The 20,231-nt window shown below is 42.0% G+C and overlaps 2 protein-coding genes across 2 annotated transcripts; one reads left to right on the top strand and one right to left on the bottom strand.

Moving 5' to 3' along the window:
* Position 1: 1 nt before the first annotated feature.
* LOC106660559 (obscurin) lies at positions 2-17,058 on the bottom strand. The gene is made up of 30 exons (XM_014383574.2): positions 16,218-17,058; positions 16,074-16,102; positions 15,513-15,628; positions 15,137-15,307; positions 14,978-15,047; positions 14,795-14,890; positions 13,018-13,110; positions 12,685-12,849; positions 12,468-12,605; positions 12,126-12,390; positions 11,825-12,046; positions 11,504-11,749; positions 11,295-11,436; positions 10,679-11,216; positions 9,853-10,617; positions 9,196-9,781; positions 9,000-9,083; positions 8,033-8,435; positions 7,775-7,958; positions 7,407-7,707; positions 6,739-7,323; positions 5,477-6,668; positions 5,092-5,393; positions 4,110-5,026; positions 3,597-4,036; positions 3,387-3,525; positions 2,611-3,320; positions 2,412-2,553; positions 674-2,340; positions 2-601 (listed from the first exon to the last, which is right to left on the bottom strand). The coding sequence occupies exons 1-30, from the start codon at positions 16,240-16,242 to the stop codon at positions 361-363; spliced, it is 10,974 nt and encodes a 3,657-aa protein (XP_014239060.2). The 5' UTR covers positions 16,243-17,058; the 3' UTR covers positions 2-360.
* A 774-nt stretch (positions 17,059-17,832) lies between these two features.
* LOC106660291 (RNA polymerase II subunit 5-mediating protein homolog) lies at positions 17,833-19,671 on the top strand. The gene is made up of 6 exons (XM_014383222.2): positions 17,833-18,128; positions 18,207-18,456; positions 18,549-18,716; positions 18,783-18,912; positions 18,994-19,426; positions 19,508-19,671. The coding sequence occupies exons 1-6, from the start codon at positions 18,069-18,071 to the stop codon at positions 19,601-19,603; spliced, it is 1,137 nt and encodes a 378-aa protein (XP_014238708.1). The 5' UTR covers positions 17,833-18,068; the 3' UTR covers positions 19,604-19,671.
* The last annotated feature ends 560 nt before the right edge of the window (positions 19,672-20,231 follow it).

Below are 20,231 nucleotides of genomic sequence, written 5' to 3'. Positions count from 1 at the left end.
ATTACGTTGTAATTTTTTCATTAGATTAATTCTTTCTAAATTTTTTTTCCATAATTTCGATCATTGCGGTCCAAATACTGGTTATTATCTTTTACATTTTTTTTATATTTACAGTCAAAAAAATCGTATTTGAATTTTACACAGCACATTATAAATGGTACATGAATTGCAATATTCCATTGGAATAAATTAAAACTTTATTATGAAGGCATTTTGCAACTTATGGCATACTTGTATGTTCTACATGAAAAATGACAAAGTTTGAGCGATGAATTGATAAAATGTTGCAAAGTTGAAATTTGAAATTGAAAAAAGCTGAATCGAGCAGATATAATGAATTGTATGATTCGTATGAAAGTATTAGAATGTCGTGAGTAATTCATCTACTATGCTGGTTGATCGAGCGAGCTTTTGCGGTGCTCCAAGCGCGTTGTATGGAAAATCGCTCTGTATCGCCTTTTCGCTCTTTTGTGCGTGATATGCCTCGTTGTATTCCTTCAAGCGATTTCCAAGGAATATCGAGCGTTCTCGTTTCCTCAGCATGTAATCCGACGGCATGAGCCATCTGTGATCGTGACACTCTTCGGCGGTCGGCCGTTTGCTGAAAAAATCAACGAACGAATGAAGAAAGGTCGGATCGATGCAAAAAGTCATTAGCGTACGAGCGACTTACCTCGGGCAGCGTTTGAAAACCAGCATGAAAAAGCGGGTAGCCTCCTGAGTGAGCTCTTTGTAGAGGTACTCGAAACGGTACCTCACGAACAAGATATTCTGCCTAGTTTCCGTAGCGTTTTCCCCCTGGAAAGGCGCTACTCCCGATAGAAGTACGTAAGCCAAGACTCCAACCTGCCATATGTCCGATTGCGGATACGCGGGTTCGTCGTTGAGGACCTCGGGCGAGATGTATTCCGGATGCACCTGTGCCTTTGGCACCTGTGTTCCGTACTTGGAGACTTTGCGCGCCGAGCCAAAGTCCACGAGCTTCACGTGAATCGATCTCAAGGAGGCCATGACCACGTTGTCCGGCTGAATGTTCAAATGGCAGATTCCGCGCCAGTGCAGATACTGCACAGCGTCGAGCACCTGCGTGATTATATTGGCGACGCAATTTTCCGAGTACTCGTGCCGGCTCGACAGATAGGTCAGCACATCCGCGCCCTGCAGTCTCTCCATTATGAATATGGCCATCGATTTGTCGTGGAGGTTGTAGGCTGACTCGAGTACCGCTATCCTTTCGTGTCTCAATTTGGCCAGGATCTCGAACTCGTCTTTGACCGATTGTTCGGTTTCCGAATTGACTTGGAAAATCTTGGCAGCCACGATCGCGCCGTTGGGCCGTTCAATGGCTTTTGCCACGACCGAGAACTGTCCTCGACTGATTTCCGAGACGAAATTGTACTTGTCAAAGATGTTTGTCTGAGTGTCCCAGACGGGATTGGCCAGCTCCAAAGCGTAATCCAGCTTGACTCGCGGCTCCTCGTCCGGGATTGGCTGACCGGACTCCATGAGCTGCTGCTGGAGCTTCATGGCCTTGGTCAGTTGGATCTTGGGCACCTCCTCCTGAGTAGCTCGGGTCTTTATGAGGCGCGACGTGACGCTGAACTGACTCCAGCCCAGACGATTTCTGGCGGCTATGCGGAAATTATAACTAGTATTGGGCAGCAGATCGTGCACCAGGAAGAACTCGTGGTTGATGTTCTGGCCGAGGTCGAGCCACTCGAAGGCGTCGCCCTTCCTGTACTGCAGCGAGTAGCAGAGGACCGGCGAGTGGCCGTCGAACTTGGGCTGTTTCCAGCGCAGCAGGATCTCGCTGTCGGAGACGTCCGCGGAGTCGGGAGCGTCGGGCGTGCTCGGGGTCGTGGCGCAGATGAGCCTCGCCCTGGCCACGGTCTGGCCGTGCTTGTTCCTGGCGACGACCTTGTAGAGGCCGATGTCGTGCTCGTGGATCGGATCGATGGCCAGTATGGAGCGGCCCTCGGCGTCCTCCTCGATGCGCAGCCGCTTGCTCTCCTGCACGAGGCAGTCGTTCTTGAACCACTGGACGAGGGGCTTGGGATCGCCGACGGCCAGACACGAGAGCTGGGCGGCCTCGCCCTCCTGGACCGGTCGGTGCTGGGGCTTCTCGCGCAGGAACGGCGGCTGGCCGCTCGCGTGCTTGTTCTCCAGCAGGGCCTCGGCCTCGATGTAGCTGTCGAGGCGCGTGCCGAGCTCGTGCCGCAACCGACGTATTCCCCCGGCCGTCTCGATGTTGCCGTACTGGTTGATGCGTTGTCGTCGCTCGTCGTCGATCTCCTCGTCCATGACGTCCGTGAATCGTCGTCTCTCTCGAATCACCGGCGTCTAAAGTTTGTACGATGAGAAAAAAAAGATGGTCAACTTGGAGGGTTCGTTGAATCGTACGAGTGCCTTACCCTCCAGTCGTAAGCTTCGTCGGAGAAAGTCCTCGGGCAACCGGTGCCTCGTCTGTTGGCTACTTTCATGTACTCGCGCAATCTCACCGGGAAATCGGTGTCCCTCAACTGCAGCAGATACGTGTCAGGTCCGTTTTGATAACTGAAAAGCAGCAAATTAGCATCGATAATATTACGTAGTTTATTGCTAAATACTCACTGGCTTTCGCTCTTAATTATTCCTATTTCCGTATCGATGGGCTCCCTCGAGGGCGTGCGATCCTCCCACGTGCTCAGAGGCAGCGTCTTCTTCTCGGGCACGTAGATGCGCTCGGGGCTCCTCTCGGGCGTGTATCTGTGTCCCGGCGGATAGACCATCTTCGAGGGATGCTCGAAGGCACTGCTCAGACGACGTCTACGGTACCAGGTCCTGCACGAGGCGTTCTTGTACCAGTCGCGGTAGTGTATGTAGTAGTTCTTGAGATTTTCCGAGGGTATCTTGCGGCCCTCGAGGTGGGCACCGTCTCCGTAGTTGAGCCAAGGATGACGCAGGGCCGTTTCCGAGTCCATGCGCCTCTCCGATTGGTACTCCAGCAGCTTACGGATGAAGTCTTTGGCGTCGTCGGAGATGCCGGTCCACGACTCGTCCTCGAAATTCCACTTGCCCTCTTTGATCTTTGTGAGGGTTTCCCGATCGTTGATGCCTCGGAACGGCGATATGCCCGAGAGGAGGATGTACGTGATGATTCCCGTACTCCACATGTCCATGCCGTAGTCGACGCCCTCGCCGTTCGGCACCTCGGGCGGAACGAATTCGGGCATGCCGTACATCAGAGTCATCAGCTTGTTCCTCACGATTCTTCGTGCCAAACCAAAGTCTCCGATTTTCAAGTCGTCTCCTCCGGGGTGGGATATCAATAAATCGCTCAACTAGAATTTCATTCAAATTATTATATGTTTCTCACGGTTCTAGTAAATTTGCTGAAAAAAACTTACAGTCAGTCCAAGATGAGCCCATCCGTTACGGTGCATGTAATCGAGACCCTCAACAATTTGACGAACGTAAAATGCAACGTCCCTCTCGGTGTAGAATGGTTTTTTCGTGATATTATCCACGAGTTCGTTGCCTCCGGCACTGAATCGATGCGCGAGTAATTAATGACATTTGAGTAAATTTCGAGAGAGTATATCGAAAAGTATACATACAGCTCCATGACGAGGGTGAAGGATCGATCGGTCTCGAAGGCATCGTGCAGACGCAGCAGTTTGCGATGGTTCAAGCTATTCATCGCCTCGAGCTCGTTCAACATCAAGTTCCTGAGCTCCGATTGACCCTGCATGATCTTGGCGGCGTAGTTTTTGCCGGTGGCTCGCTCGGCGCAGTGATAAGTCACGCCTTGGGTGCCGCGGCCCAACTCGTCGCCCAGATCGTAGTCCTCGATCAGAGGTCTCGGCCGAGCTTTGATGTCGTCCTTGGTCGAGTAGTTCTTGTAACGCCACTCGGCCTCGTTCTCGTCGACGTGTAGCATGGCCGAGCTGGACGCGCAGCCGGCCACGTTGATGGCCGACAGCGAGTAGAGACCCGCGTCTTTCATGATGACGTCTTCGATCGTCAAAATCGAGAGGTCCGGCTCGACGAATTGGATCTGCGAAATTCCAACGAGATACGATTACGAGCCAAATGACGATCGCGCGCAACGGAAAAAAGTCAAGACCTACCTTTATTCTCGTCGACGGAGCCAGAGGCTTCCAGTCCTTGTACCACTTGAGCTCCGGGTACGGCACCCCCGTGACCCTGGCCTCGATCTTGGCGTTCTTCCTGACCATGGCGTAGACGACCTCGGGCCGAGTGATGAATCTCGGATACTCGGCGATCTCGAGTCGGACCCTTTGCCTGGCCTCGCCGTGCTCGTTGGTGGCCACGGCCTCGTACTCGCCGACGTCGCGCTCCAGCATCTTGTTGATGAAGAGGGTCGCCTGGCCGTTTCGCGTGTACGTGTAATCGTATCGTCCGCCGGACTCGATCAGCTGGCCGTTGAAGTAGTACTTCATCTTGGGCTTGGGATAGCCGTAGACGAACCAGAACAGCTTGGAGTTCTGATTCTTCACGCCGTACTGGGTGTCGCACTCCTGGCGCAAGAACCTCGGCGCCTGGGCGTAATTGTCGTGCGGCGGCCTCTCGATGTCAAAGTCCTTGGGAAAGTAGGGACTGGTCTCGGGGCGAAAATCGATGCCCGGCGGCAGGTACGGATAGAACTTGGGCGGCTCCGGTTCGAGCTTGGCCCGATAGGTCTGGGCGAAGGGCGAGGGCTCGCTCGTGCCGTACTTGTTCTCGACTCGCACGCGGAACTTGTAGTCGTGGAAGGGTATGAGATTGCGAATGTCGCAGACGCAGCCGCGTATGCCGCTGCGAGCGGTGAACCAGTCGCCCTCGGGCAGCTCGCACATCTCGACCTGGTAGGTGACGGGCAGCCGGGGCATCGACGGGATCGACGGCTTCCAGGACAGCGTCAGATGTCGGTCCATCATGCGGCTGATTATGGGCCGCTCGGCCAGTGGCATGGGCAGGCCGGATTTCCGATACTTGTCGTACTCGGCGTACTGATCCACGAGCCTCTTGGAACGGGGCTCCAGAGCTAAAAAAATAACGCATTATTAGTTGACGATTGGATTGCATCGTGACAAAAACTATTTTACTTACTCTCGAAGAGCATCTCTCCGGTGGACTTGGCCTCTCCGTAAGGATTGAATATTTTTAACGTATACTTGGCTGCGTCGTCTTCGTCGACGTGGTAAATCGAGAGTCTGACCAAGCCGGCGCCTTCGTCTTCGATGAGGATGCGATCGGTGGGCCAGAGTTTCGTATCGTCGCGATACCACTCGAACTCGGGCTCCGGATAGCCAGTGATACAGGCGGTAAATTTGGCCGTCATGCCTTTGTAAACTTCGCAATCTCCGACGCGTTTCAGGAACGATGGCGCCTCCACCTTTTGCTTCTTGTCTCTGCCAAAGAAAACACAAGAAAATTATCCAAAAGTTTTCTTTCATACGGTCTAAAAATTGTTCCACAAAGAATTTGCACTCACGATAATAGCTCGACGACCTTCAAAGTGGCTTCGCAGTCGGCTTTACCCTCCTTGTTGCTGGCGCGACACCTGTAGCTGCCGTTGTCGTCGTAGGAGCAATTCTTCACGTACAAGTAGTAGGTCTCGCCGTCGCGCTTCACTTTGTACTTGTTGCCGTCGGGAATGATGAGCTTGTCGTTGAAGTACCAGCTTATCTCCGGAATCGGCTTGCCACTGACTCGAGCGACGAATTTCGCGTCGTTGCCCAGCGCTTGCTGGAGATCCGTGAACTTCTGCATGAACACCGGCGCCTGATAGATCTTGCGCACGGTCGCCTCGGCGCTGCTCTTGTCCGCTCCGAGAGGATTGCGCACTTCGCAGCTGTAGACGCCCGCGTCCGCTGGACTGCAAGGATTGATCTCCAAGCTTATCTTCTTCTCGTCGCAGCTCAGGATGCAGTTGTCGGAGTTGGCCAGCGGCTGGTCGTCCTTCGTCCAGTTGATCTCGGGCACCGGGTTTCCGCTGTACAAAAGTTCCAGTTTAAGGGGCTCGCCCTCCTCGACGTTGACGTCCTGCAAGGTAGAGAGCAGTTGGGGCTTCTCCTCGGGTCCATCGGCGCGAGATTTATCGACGATCTCGAGCTTGGCTTTGCACGACTGGTCTCCTTGGCTGTTCTTGGCGACGACCTCGAACTCGCCGACGTCCTCGGCGCCCACGCGGTCGATCAACAAAGCTTGACCGTTGTCGGGCAAGTCGACGATTTTAATGTGTTCGCCGTCCGGAACGATCTCTTTTCCGTTGTGCATCCAGGACAAACTCGGAGGTGGCACGCCCAGGGTTTTCACTTGGAACTTGGCCGGGAATCCTTCGACCACCTTCATCGGTTGCAAAGTCGCCGCGAACTCGGGCTTCTTCTCGTTCTCTTCGACCGAGACCGTAGCAGCGGAAACGGTTTCTCCCAAATCGTTGGACACCACGACCGAGTAAACTCCGGCGTCTTCCAAGCGTAGCTTATCGATCGATAGACCGAGCAAACCATTCGGATCGTTGCTGAAGTAGATGTCCTTCGATGGTCTCAGTGGAAGGTCGTTCTTGAACCATTGCACCTGTGGATTGGGGAAAGCTACGACTTGCACCTCGAATTTCAGAGGCTCTCCGACGACCGCTTTTACGTCGCCCAGAGGCTTCTTCAAGTACGGCTTTCTCGACTTGGCTGCAAAAGTACATTTTTTCAATTACGAGTTGAGAAATGGCTTGGAGAGGTCGGATGCGAGTATACTCACGTTTTACAGCTACGGAACACTGCGACGGATTGTCTCCGCCGGTATTGGAAGCCACGACTTTGTAAGCACCCGAATCGGTCGGCTTGACGTGTTCGATCGACAAGCGCATCGTCCCGTCGGGCAACACCTCGATCTTCACGTGGTCATCGGGCACGATGAGCTCGCCGTCTTTGTACCAAGCGACCGTGGGTATGGGGCTGCCGTCGCACTTGGCGAACAACTCGAGCGGCTCCTCCTGATCGAGATCCAGAGAGGGTGGCAGGCTCTGGAAGAACTTGGGTGGGAAACGAGTCAAGCTGAGCTCGCACTTGGTCTCCACGGAGCCGGCCATGTTCGACGCTTGGCACGAGTAATTGCCGGCGTCGGACTCGCCAAAGTGCTCGATGCTCCACTTGCTCACGACCTCCGGCCCTTCGACGCTCGTCACGATCGTGTTTCTCATGTCGTCCTTGATTTCCACGCCGTTTTTCATCCACGTCATTGTCGGTCGAGGATAGCCGGTCACTCGCACTTCGGCATCGTAATTGTTCTGATCTCGAACGGATTCAAAGTTCTTCAACAATTTCGTAAACTCTGGCGCTTCAACTGATGTAATTAAAAAAAAAAAAAAAATTAATAATGATGCAGTCGTGTTGAATTGTAAATCATATAGGCAAGCGTATCCTTACCGAACGTTTTGAGATGTGCCTTTTGGCTAGATTCGCCCATTTCATTGGACGCTATGATCGTATAGTGTCCGCTGTCTTTGATTTCCACTTCCTTGATCTTCAGCTGGTACTTCTTCTTCTTGTAATCTTCTTCGGTGGAAAATCTTGCGTTCTCGGTAACGTCCACTCCATCGTACGTCCAGGTGATTTTGGGCTTTGGATTTGCCTTGATAGTTGCCTCCCAAACCAGAGGCTCGCCTACTGGAGCCGTTAGATCTTTGAATTCTTCGAAGATCGGCACGATGCGCAAGTCCAAGTCAGCCTAAAATTAAATAAAACTTGAGACATGATTCGCCGCTGACCTAAAAACCTCATTTATTAGAGCTTACGTTGCACGATGCTTCTCCATAGCTGTTGGTGACTTTCAGCGTGTAATTTCCAACGTCTTCGGGATTACACTCGGCAATTTCTAGAGTGTAAGTGCATCGTTTCAGTGCGTCTTCGATCTGCTCGCTTTCAACTTTAGCGGTGTGTCTCTTGAACTCGGAGTCGATGAGCTTGTCTTTGAAATACCTTAACAAGACACGCAGAAAAAACATTAATACTTAAGATTCAAAAGTTAAAATGAATTATTTCAAGGTGTATACCATTCAGCGTCAGGAACTGGATCGCCAGTAACTACGGCCTTGAATACTCCGGTCGTTCCCTCGTCGGTGTCGGCGTCTTTCAGGGGTTCAATTATCTTTGGTCTTCTGAGCTCGTCAACCGGCTCGACGTTCAAAAAGCCTTCGACCATTTTTTCTCCCAGTTTATTTGTGAATATGCAGCTGTACAATCCTGAATCTGCCTCGATAGCTTTTGTGAAGGTCAAAGTAAATATTTCCCCTACGTTAGAGTACTGCACTGTTTTTGAAGTTCTCAGAGGTTCTCCATCCTTATACCATTTCGCATCTGGTCTAGGCAGACCTGTAGCATTGATTTCGAAATCTGTACTTTGCGTTTCGTAAATGTCTCGATCCTCCAAGTTCGAGCTGATGATAACCGGAGATGCTATAAAATCAATCGCAATATTAACTTTCTACTTGAAAGACATAAAATTAAGCATAAGCGGTTTTATTAATTATATAAAAAAATTTATGTAAAAAAGCCTTTGTTTTAAAATCTCTTGATCTGCATTATAAATCGTTACGTCTACGCTCGTGTGACACAAAGTTCAAGCCAAGCTTCGTCCGCTAATTTGTGGTCTTTCTACATCTAATGTGTACTTAAAGACTATAAATTAGTTGTCGAAACGTTGCCAAAATTTGTGATTACACGAATAAAGCAATTTATTTTCAAAAACACTGTGTCATAAATTTAAAAAGGATTATAACTATTTATCAGCTTTCATGACGTTTATCGTGATGTTTAGCCAATATTCTGTTAAAAAAAAAGCTGAAAACTGCTGAAATCATGGTCAATCGATGCTTGCGAAGCTGTAGACGTTCTAATGACCTAATAAATTTTAGGGAAAGCAATTTCGTTAATACACACTTTAATTAGTACGCAAAAACACAGAGCGGAAGCGGTTTGAATTAAATGTTTAAAATTGACGACGGAAATACATTCACATACACTCAGGTTCTGCTTTTTTAGGTTCCTGTTGCGGGACTTCCTCAACTTTTTTGGCACTGTCGATCTCGGAATCTTCGGTATGCGCTTTAAATGGAAGGAGTTGAATCACATTTATAGGATTTTTAAAATCGGTAAATTTTTGGGAAACGTGACATATATCCGAATAGTGACTGTGATGATATAAATATATACTTACTCAGAACGATGACTTTGCTCTTACTACTGACGAATCCTAATTCGTTGGAGGCGCGTACTTCATAGACACCACCGTCAGTTCCTTTTAGCAAATTCAAAGTTAAATCGTAATTTTCAATTCTCTTGCTGTCCCTGGTAATCTTGATTCGAGCATCCGTATCCGCTACTACCTCTTGACCGTCCTTGTACCACTTGACTTCTGGTTCCGGTACGGCAGACACTTGAACAGACAACTTCATCGTGTCGCCTTCTTTGACCTTCTGATCGGACAATTTCTTAATCAGTTTTGGTCTGTAATGAACGACCAACGATGCCGAGGTATTGCTCTCTCCAATTTCGTTTTTAGCCTTGCACGTATATTTTCCGGCATTTTCAACTTTTGCCGCTTTAATGATCAACTTGTAATTATTGCCATCTTCGACCATGGTGTATTCTTTGCTTTCCTCGGTGATTTGCTTAGCTTGGTAGAACCACGCGATTTCGGGCTTTGAAAAACTTTCGATTTGCGTGACCAATTCAATATTCGCTTGCAGTTCCGTGGCAACGATATTTTCCAACTTTTTACGGAATAGCGGAGCTGAACGGACCTGCAATAAAAATGAAATGAATTAAATCGCCGAGAACCCAGCAGAAGAGTAGAGTTATACGAGTCGCTTACTTGAATCGCGCCAGTGCTGCTGACTTTACCGTCCTTATTTTTCACTTCGACCGTATAAGAGGCTGTATCGGTATCGATTGCCTTGCTGATTTGCAAAGAGTACTTGTTTCCGTCTTGCAGCAAAGTCACGCGGTCGTCTGCCTCGACGATCTTTTTGTCCTTTTTCCAAGTCACAGTAGGCTCAAAGTCCGACTGTATCTCGATGCTCAAAGTTAAGCTATCTCCTTCTTCAATCAGTTGGAAATCTTTCAAAGGAGTCGTTATTTTCGGTGGATAATTCACCGACAACTTCCAGAATTGCGACGTTTCATTGATTTCATTCTTAGCTACGATCGAATAGGAGGCAACGTCGTCCAAACAAGCGTCGCTGATGGTCAACGTATAGGTGTCTTTGCCCTCGACGCCGAACTTGATTCTACTCGATTTTTCTATAGGCTGATTGTTTTTGTACCATCTGACGTTGGGTGCAGGGGAGCCTTGAATCTGCACCGCCATATTGACGGTTTCGCCCCGAAGTACCGACATATCGCTCATACGCTTAATGATTTTGGGCGCAGATTTAACGATCAACTCTATTTGAGTGTTATCCTCGCCCAGCTCGTTCTTGGCGTAAATCTTGTAAATGCCGGCGTCTTCGACCGTAACGTTTTTGATGACCAACGACAGAGACTCTTCGTCCTCCCAAAGATACTTTATCCTGCCGCCAGCCAGTATCTCTTGTCCATTCTTTGTCCACTTGATGTTTGGCTTTGGAAAACCTTTTACCTGTAAAATGGTCATGGATAAGTCGACGCGTTATTAAAAATGAATATTTGCCAGCCCGTACCTGAAGATCCAACATAGCAGATCCTCCTGTGCTGACTTCCGATGTTTTTGATTCCGTCTCTAATGTCGGCTTGGCTGGTTCTTTTAGCAACTGATTCACCGTTCCCTGAACGGTCAGCTCGGCACTGCAACTGATATTGCCGGTACTGGTCTGGGCCACACACGTGTACAAACCGGCGTCTTCCGGCTTGACGTGTTGAAAAACGAGCGCAAGGGTATCCTCGCTGTCTTTGAAGAGGACCTTGAATCTCTCCTCCGGATCGAAGGGCACTCCATCTCGGGTCCAAATGAACTTAGGATCGGTGCCCAATTCGTAGGAGCCCTCGGGTAATCCCGCGAAGATGACTTTTTCGTCGGTCACAGTGACTGTAGCCTCGCTCGAAGCCTCGCCAAAACGATTGATGGCTTTGCAAGTATACTTGCCGGCGTCTTTTTGCTGAACATTGGGTATGACGATCTCGTAAAAGCCATGTTCCGCTTTGTCGGAAAAGATTTTTACGCGCTCGTTGCTCGGCTCAATCAACTCGTCGTCTTTGTAGCTAAATATTTAAATAGACAGCATGAATCATCAAATGTTGTTTGTGTTAGCTTTTGAATATTAAATGTACGTTACGCACAATTTGAGCTCAGGATTGGGGTCACCCTTTACTTTGATCATGAAACGTAGATAAGTGTTTTCCAATATCTCAGTATTCTTCAAGCGAACGAGGAAAGTCGGCGAATTAGCATCCGCTCTAGCTTTCTTCTCTTCGAGGCTCACTAAAAAACGTTAAATCTCAAGCTAAGAGGATTTCTAAAATGCCAAAAACAACGCTAAAAAACGTACGCTCGTGAACATAGAGTTGGGCGGTGCAGGTAGCTTGACCGTGCTCGTTTGCAGCTCTCGCGATGTAAATGCCGGAATCCGATTCCATGACATTGTCAACCTCCAGCTTGAAGGTACGACCATCGGCTTGGGTCTTTACGCGGTCGGCAAGTTTGTCGTTCATCGGTTTGTTGTCCTTGAGCCATAAGATGCTCGTTGGGCTTTGATTGGGCTTCAAAACGCATTCGAATGCGGCACACTCGCCAGCTGAAATCACAGTTGTATGCAACACATGGTGTATTTTTTTGTTTATCATTCCGATCGTAAATGTCTCCTACTTACGTTCGACTTGGCAACCTTCGATCGTTTTTTCAAACTGTGGTTTGCCGTTTTCGCCAGACTGCAACTCCATCTGAGAGCTGGAGCTTTCCATTCTCAGCTCTGACCTACTCGTTTCGATGGTAGTTTTACTAGCCATGAATTCTTGCGTCTTCGAACTCATCATGTAGGAAGACGATATTTCAGTTCCAATTTTACTGCTCGACGAAGCCGCGAAAGACATTTCTATAAATATAATCGTTCATTTAATCGGTGGATTGAATTTTATGCATTTGAACTTTTTAACTAGACATAGTATGTATACCTTCGACTATTTTGGCCCCCTCGACAAGTCGACTGTCAGAGTGGGACATGGCGTTGCTAGTTTTCACGAGACTGGCAGCAGCAGCATCAACCACCGAAATATCTTCAATTTTGCCGATTTCACCGATCCAAAATGACTTGACGTCTTCTTTGTGCGCAGTCAACGATAGCGTCTGTTGCTTTTCTTTCGTATTCGTGTCGTCTGAGATGATCAATTTCCACGCGAATTTGTCATCGGGCGCGTCTATAGCTTTAACGTCGGGTACCTGCACATAAGTCAAGACAGACAAATTAATGTGCCGTCGAAATTGATATAAAAAAAGATTTATGTTCTCCGACTTACTTTGAGTGTATCCTTTAATAGAAAAACAGATCTGTCTTCCGATATACGTCGTACTTTACAAATAAGGATACGAGATTTAAAAAGAAATAGATATCTTTCTTTTGCTTTGCCTTCTTTATCAGTTACTGTAAACCATTCCTGTACATTATAAACCCATCATTATTTTAACCATAATTTCAAAAACTCGGGCAGATAATCAAAAATCAATTATACTAACGTGAGCTAATAATCTACCAAGTTTGTGGATATTACCACTATATCCTTCAATGCTACTTATAAATTTAACATCAGAAGCTCGGTGAGGAATTTCAAGCATCAATTCCAAAGCCTTCTGCAAATCATGACTGTCCTCTTTTAAAGAAATCGAATGTTTAACTAGTTCCTGAAAAGGTTACAACAATGTGTAATTAACTTTGGTACTTCATTATATCTTTTAGCCTTTTCACGCTGATAACTAAAATAACTATTGCTTGGAAAAATTACAAAAAGCTCCCGAGCTTGAAAAATCGAAATTGAATTTTCTTAGTAGTTAAGCCATGCACTTTTTTACCTTTAATAGAAGCTGATAGTCGTTGATTCTTTGTATAGGTAGTTTCAGGTGCTCGGATATACTCTTATCATCTCCTAGTTTATTACTTAGATCCTTAAAAAAAATTTCTCACAATTATGTTTTGACTTAACTAGTGGAATTAATTTATAAATATTTAAATTACAAGTTATACAACTAAGAGTTGTCAAGAATTTTTATTTAATTTGTGGCTTAAACATTATGATTCACAGCTCGTCACATTAAAACTTGAAGCTCTAGCTCTAGCATGTATATCTGTATATACTTCTGGCATAGTTTCAGAAAATAACGGATATAAATGTCTATTTTTAACAAACGTATAAATATGATGCATAAATATTTTTTGATATTTTTCGTATCATTTAATTCATACTGATGACTTAATGCACTGTCAAAAATTACGCTAGAACACTAAACATACTTATTGATAAATTTACCTTTTAAATTCACAAAAAAATGCACTGTTTTACTAAGCACTTGTCTACCACCTAAAAATGCCTTGATTATCGATTTAAATCTTATCATCAAAATACATTTCGTTTGAAGTTTTCAAAAATTTGTAAAAAAAAATGTATCTATCATTTCACTGATAATGTTAAACTCTGAAAAAACACCGAATAGCTCTGAACGACGCCACCATAGTTTAAAACAGACTGTACCATCTCTATTTTCTTTTCTACGTCTACAAGTTAACGGATGGAAACATCCCTACTCTAGAGCAACAAATTTTTATTACCAAATGATCTTTATTAATAATCCCACAGAACAAGTGTTGGGTCAGCGGTCTTAATTTTCGTTAAATTTTTTTCATGACTATTAATTTAATTTCAAGGTAAAGTGAGTTACACAAAAAATACATAGAAACATAACAACGCTAAGAAAAGCTCAGTAGGTGGTGGGGCAAATAAGTGAAAAAGAAAATAGGGAGAGGGTTTTCGACCGATCTAAATTAAGCTAGAAAGTTGCGTTGACCGCGAGTTTTGCTGACAAAATTAAACGTCACTTCAACTATTAACGTATTCACCCAAATAAATAATACCATGACTTTTATCGCGATAAGTTATTTTTAGGGCGATCAGAAATTAATCTTCTATCGTTTTCTTGTCGTTTTACCAAAAAAAGAACCACTGTTTTGAGTTTCTTTTCAGAAAACATCGTCTTAAGTATAAAAAATGTAAAAACATACGCTTTAATTCATCGATTTTTCTGATAAAGTTTCCCTTATTAACATTAATTTCATATATTCAAATGGTTGTAGTATTTTCAAAAATTATAATTGAGTAGAGATTCATCAATGAACGAGGCAAAGACTGCGTTTTTCATCGATAAGCCTCTAACGTAAATAAATAATAAATCATTCTTGACTTCATGAATAGAGGTATGTGGGTTGATGATATTATATATTTTCAAAAATATTATAGTTTGAATATTTTTAACTGACTGGCACCTTGTAAAACAAATTTCACTACATCAATTCGTTTGTCATTCAGAAAGTAAATAAATGCAGATACAAGTATTTTTATATTTTTCTATTCATTCAAGAAATATAAATGGAATTTGGCAAATTAAAATATAGGTGTGACGTCATTAAGCTAAACTAAGTATAGATTTACTGTAAATTTGTGATTATTATACACGTGACGTATCATCAATCCGTAACTTTGATATTTCATGTTTACACATACGGATTATATTATGTTTAACATTTTTAATCGTTCTAATACTCTATAAATAATAATATGGCCAAAAACGTTCTTACCTCAAAATACTCGCTAATCACTTTGTTGTTCTTCAATAATTCTTGAGCTACAACTTCATCTCTACAATAAGCTACATGTTTATCAAAGTCCCTTTCCTTGAAGCGAATTATCAATATAACAATTTAATTATTTATAGTAAATCAAAAATTTTATGAATAAATTCAAAGTTTGACTGCACATACCAATCGTAAAAACGTTTTTCCTAACAAATTCGGTTGGTCAGCATAATACTTAACACCCTCGATCAAAACCCTATTTTGAAATGAACGATAAATTTTTCCTATTTTTTTATATTTTTTTGGCAAATAACAGTTTCAATTGTTATCAATAAAATATCTTACGTATTATGAAAATCGGCTATTTGTTGAAAATTTGTAAAAATTGTTTGTTTGTTATCCCTTACTGCAGCAGGAACATTTGGATTGTCGAGTGGCTTGACGTAGCGTTCCACAACCAAATTTATGTCACGCCCAAATTCGACTTCGGTTTCTATAAGTTCTTTAACAATCGCTCTGGAATAAATTAACAAAAATTTAAAATATGTTTTTTAAGATTGCAACAAAAGCTTCAGGCCCAATTTTTTAATTCGTAGCAAATGTAATTTTAGCAAATTTGAAATATACAATTAAAAATTTTAAAAATTGAATAAAATAAATCATTGATCACGTCATTGATAATCGATGTGAACTTGAATTTATTGTAAAAAAAATGTCTTACTGCATTTCCACAGCAGCGCTCGCCACAGTACTTTTTATGGATTTCACGTGAACCGATGACTCCAAATGTCCTGCTCTAAGGACATCTCTTCGAGAGGTCACACTCCTTCGAGTAACCTGTTGAAAAGAGAATTTTTTGACAAATGCCAAGAAAGCTCAAGAAATATCGAGTATCTATTGAAATTCTCCACTCGGATGAGATCTTTTAAGTTGATTAAAAGATAAAATGAACGTGTATTGCCGATGATTTTTATTCATCCACATAATTTGTAATTCTTGATCAAACGAAGCTCGCCGTCGGGGCTCACTCTGCTTCTTGATCGCAATGGTATATTTTTAGATGACAGGTATTTTAACATGAATAAGCGAATGATGGTTAGAGAAAAAGTCGGCTAAAGCATGGTAGACAAGTAACGAAAAGTCTACATGAATGTGTCGGAGTCGATGTTGTTGTTTAATTTGGTATTTTCGTATCTTTCGTGTTGCGCGCAAATTTTAATTGCAATTCTGGCACACTTCATTCGAGGTTTTAAAGGTTTTCTTTTATTTTTTAACAACTTACGTTCGAAGTTTGCGAATTCCGGATCGCATCTATGAATTAAATAAACGTGTAATGTACACATTGTAAATTTGATAGACGAAGAAAAGATTGTAATAACTTGAATCAATATAGGTAAAATATGCAATAGTATGGAATTAAATGTACCTTTGTCCGATAGATTTTCGGCCATTATGTCGCTGGGTGCTGTAATTGCTGAAAGCTTGAGGTACTGCGAGCGACGACGGCTAAAAGATTATCGTTGTAAGTTTTCACGCTTTACACATGCTGTAACATCATTGAGCTTTCGTCGAGGCTCAGCTACTATAATTTGAGAGCGATGATTTTCAAGTAGTATCAAATTACAGCCATGAATTTCAACTTTAAATTTTTTTAAAAGATTTCGAATTTCAACTGCACAAAAGTAATCTTTGGAACACTAATATTCTCACAGATAACAACACATTAAACAACGGCAGGAATTAAATTTCATAGGCACATTTTGACAGAAGAGCAGGTTGAATTTCAACTTTCTCGCAGACCGACTGTTGCTTCATAGCAACAGTATGGAGCATCGATGCATCTTTGCAAAACGTCAACTGTGCCTCGGCATCTACTCCACGATCTGACCACGCGCCAGCACTCTATTTTTCTTGCGAGTTCAGGGTTGAGAAACAAAACCGTACGTCACGCCGAGAAACGGACACACGCGAATTTCACTCGTTTTTTTTTCGCTACTCTGCGTGTACGGTCGCGCACGGATTTTTTCTCTTTTTTTTCTTCGTTTTTTTTTTCTCCTGCAGTACTGGCGGAAACTATTTTAAAAAATGTGCACAGCTTGAAAGTTACGACACTGCAGGCAGCTTGACGGGTTTAAAGCACGTACGCCGAATTATTGTGCTTGCACCGAGACTCGTTGTAGCTCACTGCCTCGGGCCAACGCGTTGCCGATAATTAACCAGTTGAAAATCTTTCGACGATTTTGGAAATTCGCGTGGCCAATGTTATGTACCGGACTATTGATGATCGACTAGGCCAACTTTATTAATACTAGCAAACAACCTATCAGCAATGCTATATTCGTTACTTTCGCTAAAGCTGAATCTATTAATACGATGATGACCTCCGTCTTCTCATGGGTTTATTCGAGGAAATATTCTTCAAGACGGCGATTTTTCTAACACCGTGTGAGCTTACGAGATTGTCAAATAGTCCGATGATTGGCTCGTTTTAATGAAGATTGATGGATAATTTATTGCTTTAACATATTATGTTGAATGGTATGCGCAAAAATGGCACCGTTTTTTACTTTGATATAGCCTTATTTTCATCGTTTGACAAAAAATCAATTTCTATCAGTACAATTACGCAGGCTTCATCCTTTAATGACAGCAATTATAAATAAATGCAACTTATTTCTCATAAAAACGTTATTCTACTTTTCTCTACGTTGTTGAATGATAATTTTATCTTAGCACATAAGCCTCAATATTGATAGAATTTTTCAACGAAATTCGAAAACGTTCATGAACTTTCAATTCTTTCAAAGATCCGATAAAAAGAATATTTTATAGTTAAAAGCTCATATTTTGCCATCATGACCAACGAATAAGGTGCTTCTGTAAGTACACGACCATTAGGGGTAGTGCACAGTAATGATGCAGTCGGTATCGTTAAATTCGGTAACAATTAGAAAGCCTAATTCCAGTGAAGTAGGGGCTTTGCCTATGATTGACCGTCTACTATTGTTATTATTGACGCATATGCTACACATAACAGGTGACCCCCACTACGCTGTATTTGTGTATATCACTGCACATAGGCACTAGGCATATCCAATCCATGTGCACGAAATAGTGCTGCAGCACCACAATTTAAATGTCCCTAACGAAGCACAAGCAACTGGTGCACGCGGCGACTGATTCGCTGTCAGTAGACCGATCATAACCTGATTACGTCAACTTGATTGTGGAATTGTAAATATTGCTCTTATTTCAATTTGATTTTACCTAAATAATCATGAGTGCGCAAGATATTACAAAGTATAAAGATTTTTTACTTCAGCAAATGTTTCACAAGGTAATTTTACTCGTTTACTATAATATAATTTATAATATAAATAAAGTTTTACTAAAATAAATAAACTCTTTTTATTAGAATATTCAAGAAAATGAACGACATATTCATAACTTGAATCAATACATAGCAAGCCACCAAGAAGTTATAAAAAATTTACAACAATTTGGTAATGAACTGTCCGTTGATTGTCTGGTTCCTATGGGAAAATTAGCTTTTTTTAAAGGAAAATTAACTCATACAAATGAACTTCTTGCTTTACTTGGTGATGAGTACTTTGGAAAATACAGCCAAAAACAAACTATAGAATTAATTCAAAGGAAAATCAAACGTATGTGTTTTAAATAATTTTATTGCATAATTATTCTCTTATCATTGATGCTTAAAAGTTTTTTTTTAAATCACTTTGAATTAATTTTGAAGGTGCTGTTGATGCTTTAAAAGATTTTGAAAAACAAAATGAATCTTTAAAAAAGCAGTTGTCCCTGGCAGCAGAATCTGGAGCTATGGAATCACAAGGTGAAGAAAATTTTGATCAAGGTGCCCCAATTGAAGAATATTGGGATGAAGAATCCTTAGAAAAGTGGAAAGGTAAATTATTTAATATTTATAAGATGTTTTACTTGAAGTAAGTTATAATGCAACCTATTTTTTTAGCTGAACACAAAGTTAGAATGCAAGGACATTCCAAAACTCCTCAAACACAGAATGTTTTATCAGATGATGAAATTAACAAAAGGCTAGATGAACTAGAATTGGAAGAATTAATTCTAGAAGGAAAAGAAATGTAAAATTTAATTATTGTTGTCAATTTATAATTATGATACATGATATAACTTATAAATAATATGCTTGATTGTGTTTTCAGGAATAATGATAATCAAATTATTGAGAAAAAAATTGATAAGCTTGATGATGATGAAATAAAAAATATTATTAAAACAGATAATAGACAACCAGAAACACAAGGAGAAATCTTACAAAAGAATGAATCAATACTCAGTAATAAAGAAAATAAAGCAACAATTATAGTCGATAAAGAAAAGAAGAATTATTGCGATGACAGTTATGATACAGATCATGGTATTAAAATACACTTTAAACATTCGTCAAAGGCACCAGTATTCGAAAATAATCCCAATAAAATTGATAGTCCCAAAGACATATTTAATGTATTCAGTATGCCAGTCTCTATTTTAAAGAAGTCAAATTCTAATAACACATCAATAAATAAATCTGTTAGTCTACCTGATAACCATCAGTTACCAGATACAAATGAAAGTAGATCAATATATTCAGAGGTAAGAATTTTTGAAAACTTCAATAATTAATAAAATTATGCCTAAAATTTATAATTTTTTCACAAATATAAATTTTCTTAGATTGTCCATGATATACGTGAAACGAGTCAAAAAAGTGAAAACAAGAATGCCACAAGGCCTATGAGTAAATTTAAAAGAGAAAGAAAGAATGTTTAAGAACATCTATTTGTATAAATGTAAATATGAAAAAATGAATTTGATATTTTTTTACTGCAGAATTGCTGTAATCATCAATTATTTGATAATAAAGGTAATCATTAAAAATATTATCAATTTATTATGCATGAATAGTCATCTTTATTTAAATACCATCTGTTAGATAGTTAATTTTTCATTCTACTGAACATGAACTTATTTATAAGTAGTTTACAAAGTAATAATGTAATACAAAATGTGATGATAATCTTCTGAAGGCTCATGTATTTTTGTACGTTTAAAATTATAATAGTTCAGTAGGCTTAAATGTTTATATAATCTATGTTAATATTTATTTAACAATGTATATTTTTTTAACAATGATATATTTATAAAGAAAAATCAATTGCCATGATTAAAATTTTAATAATTTATCTCAATTTATCCAATTTTTCGGGGAATCTTTGCGTTAGTAAACAATTTACTATAAATTAATTAATGTTCTTTACATCTTTTTTGTCATGATTTAAATCGTTATAATCAGGAAAGATTCCCTCTATGTTATAGAGAAATATATAAATAGCTAGAATAGATTCATCTATATGTATACATTTATAATTTATATTTTTATATATATATAATTATATAT

This window comes from Trichogramma pretiosum, unplaced genomic scaffold, assembly GCF_000599845.2.
Source record: "Trichogramma pretiosum strain Unisexual culture from Peru unplaced genomic scaffold, Tpre_2.0 scaffold27, whole genome shotgun sequence".
Classification (NCBI taxonomy): domain Eukaryota; kingdom Metazoa; phylum Arthropoda; class Insecta; order Hymenoptera; family Trichogrammatidae; genus Trichogramma; species Trichogramma pretiosum.
Note: the sequence above shows the minus strand (reverse complement) of the source record. Positions and strands in the feature narration are given on the sequence as shown.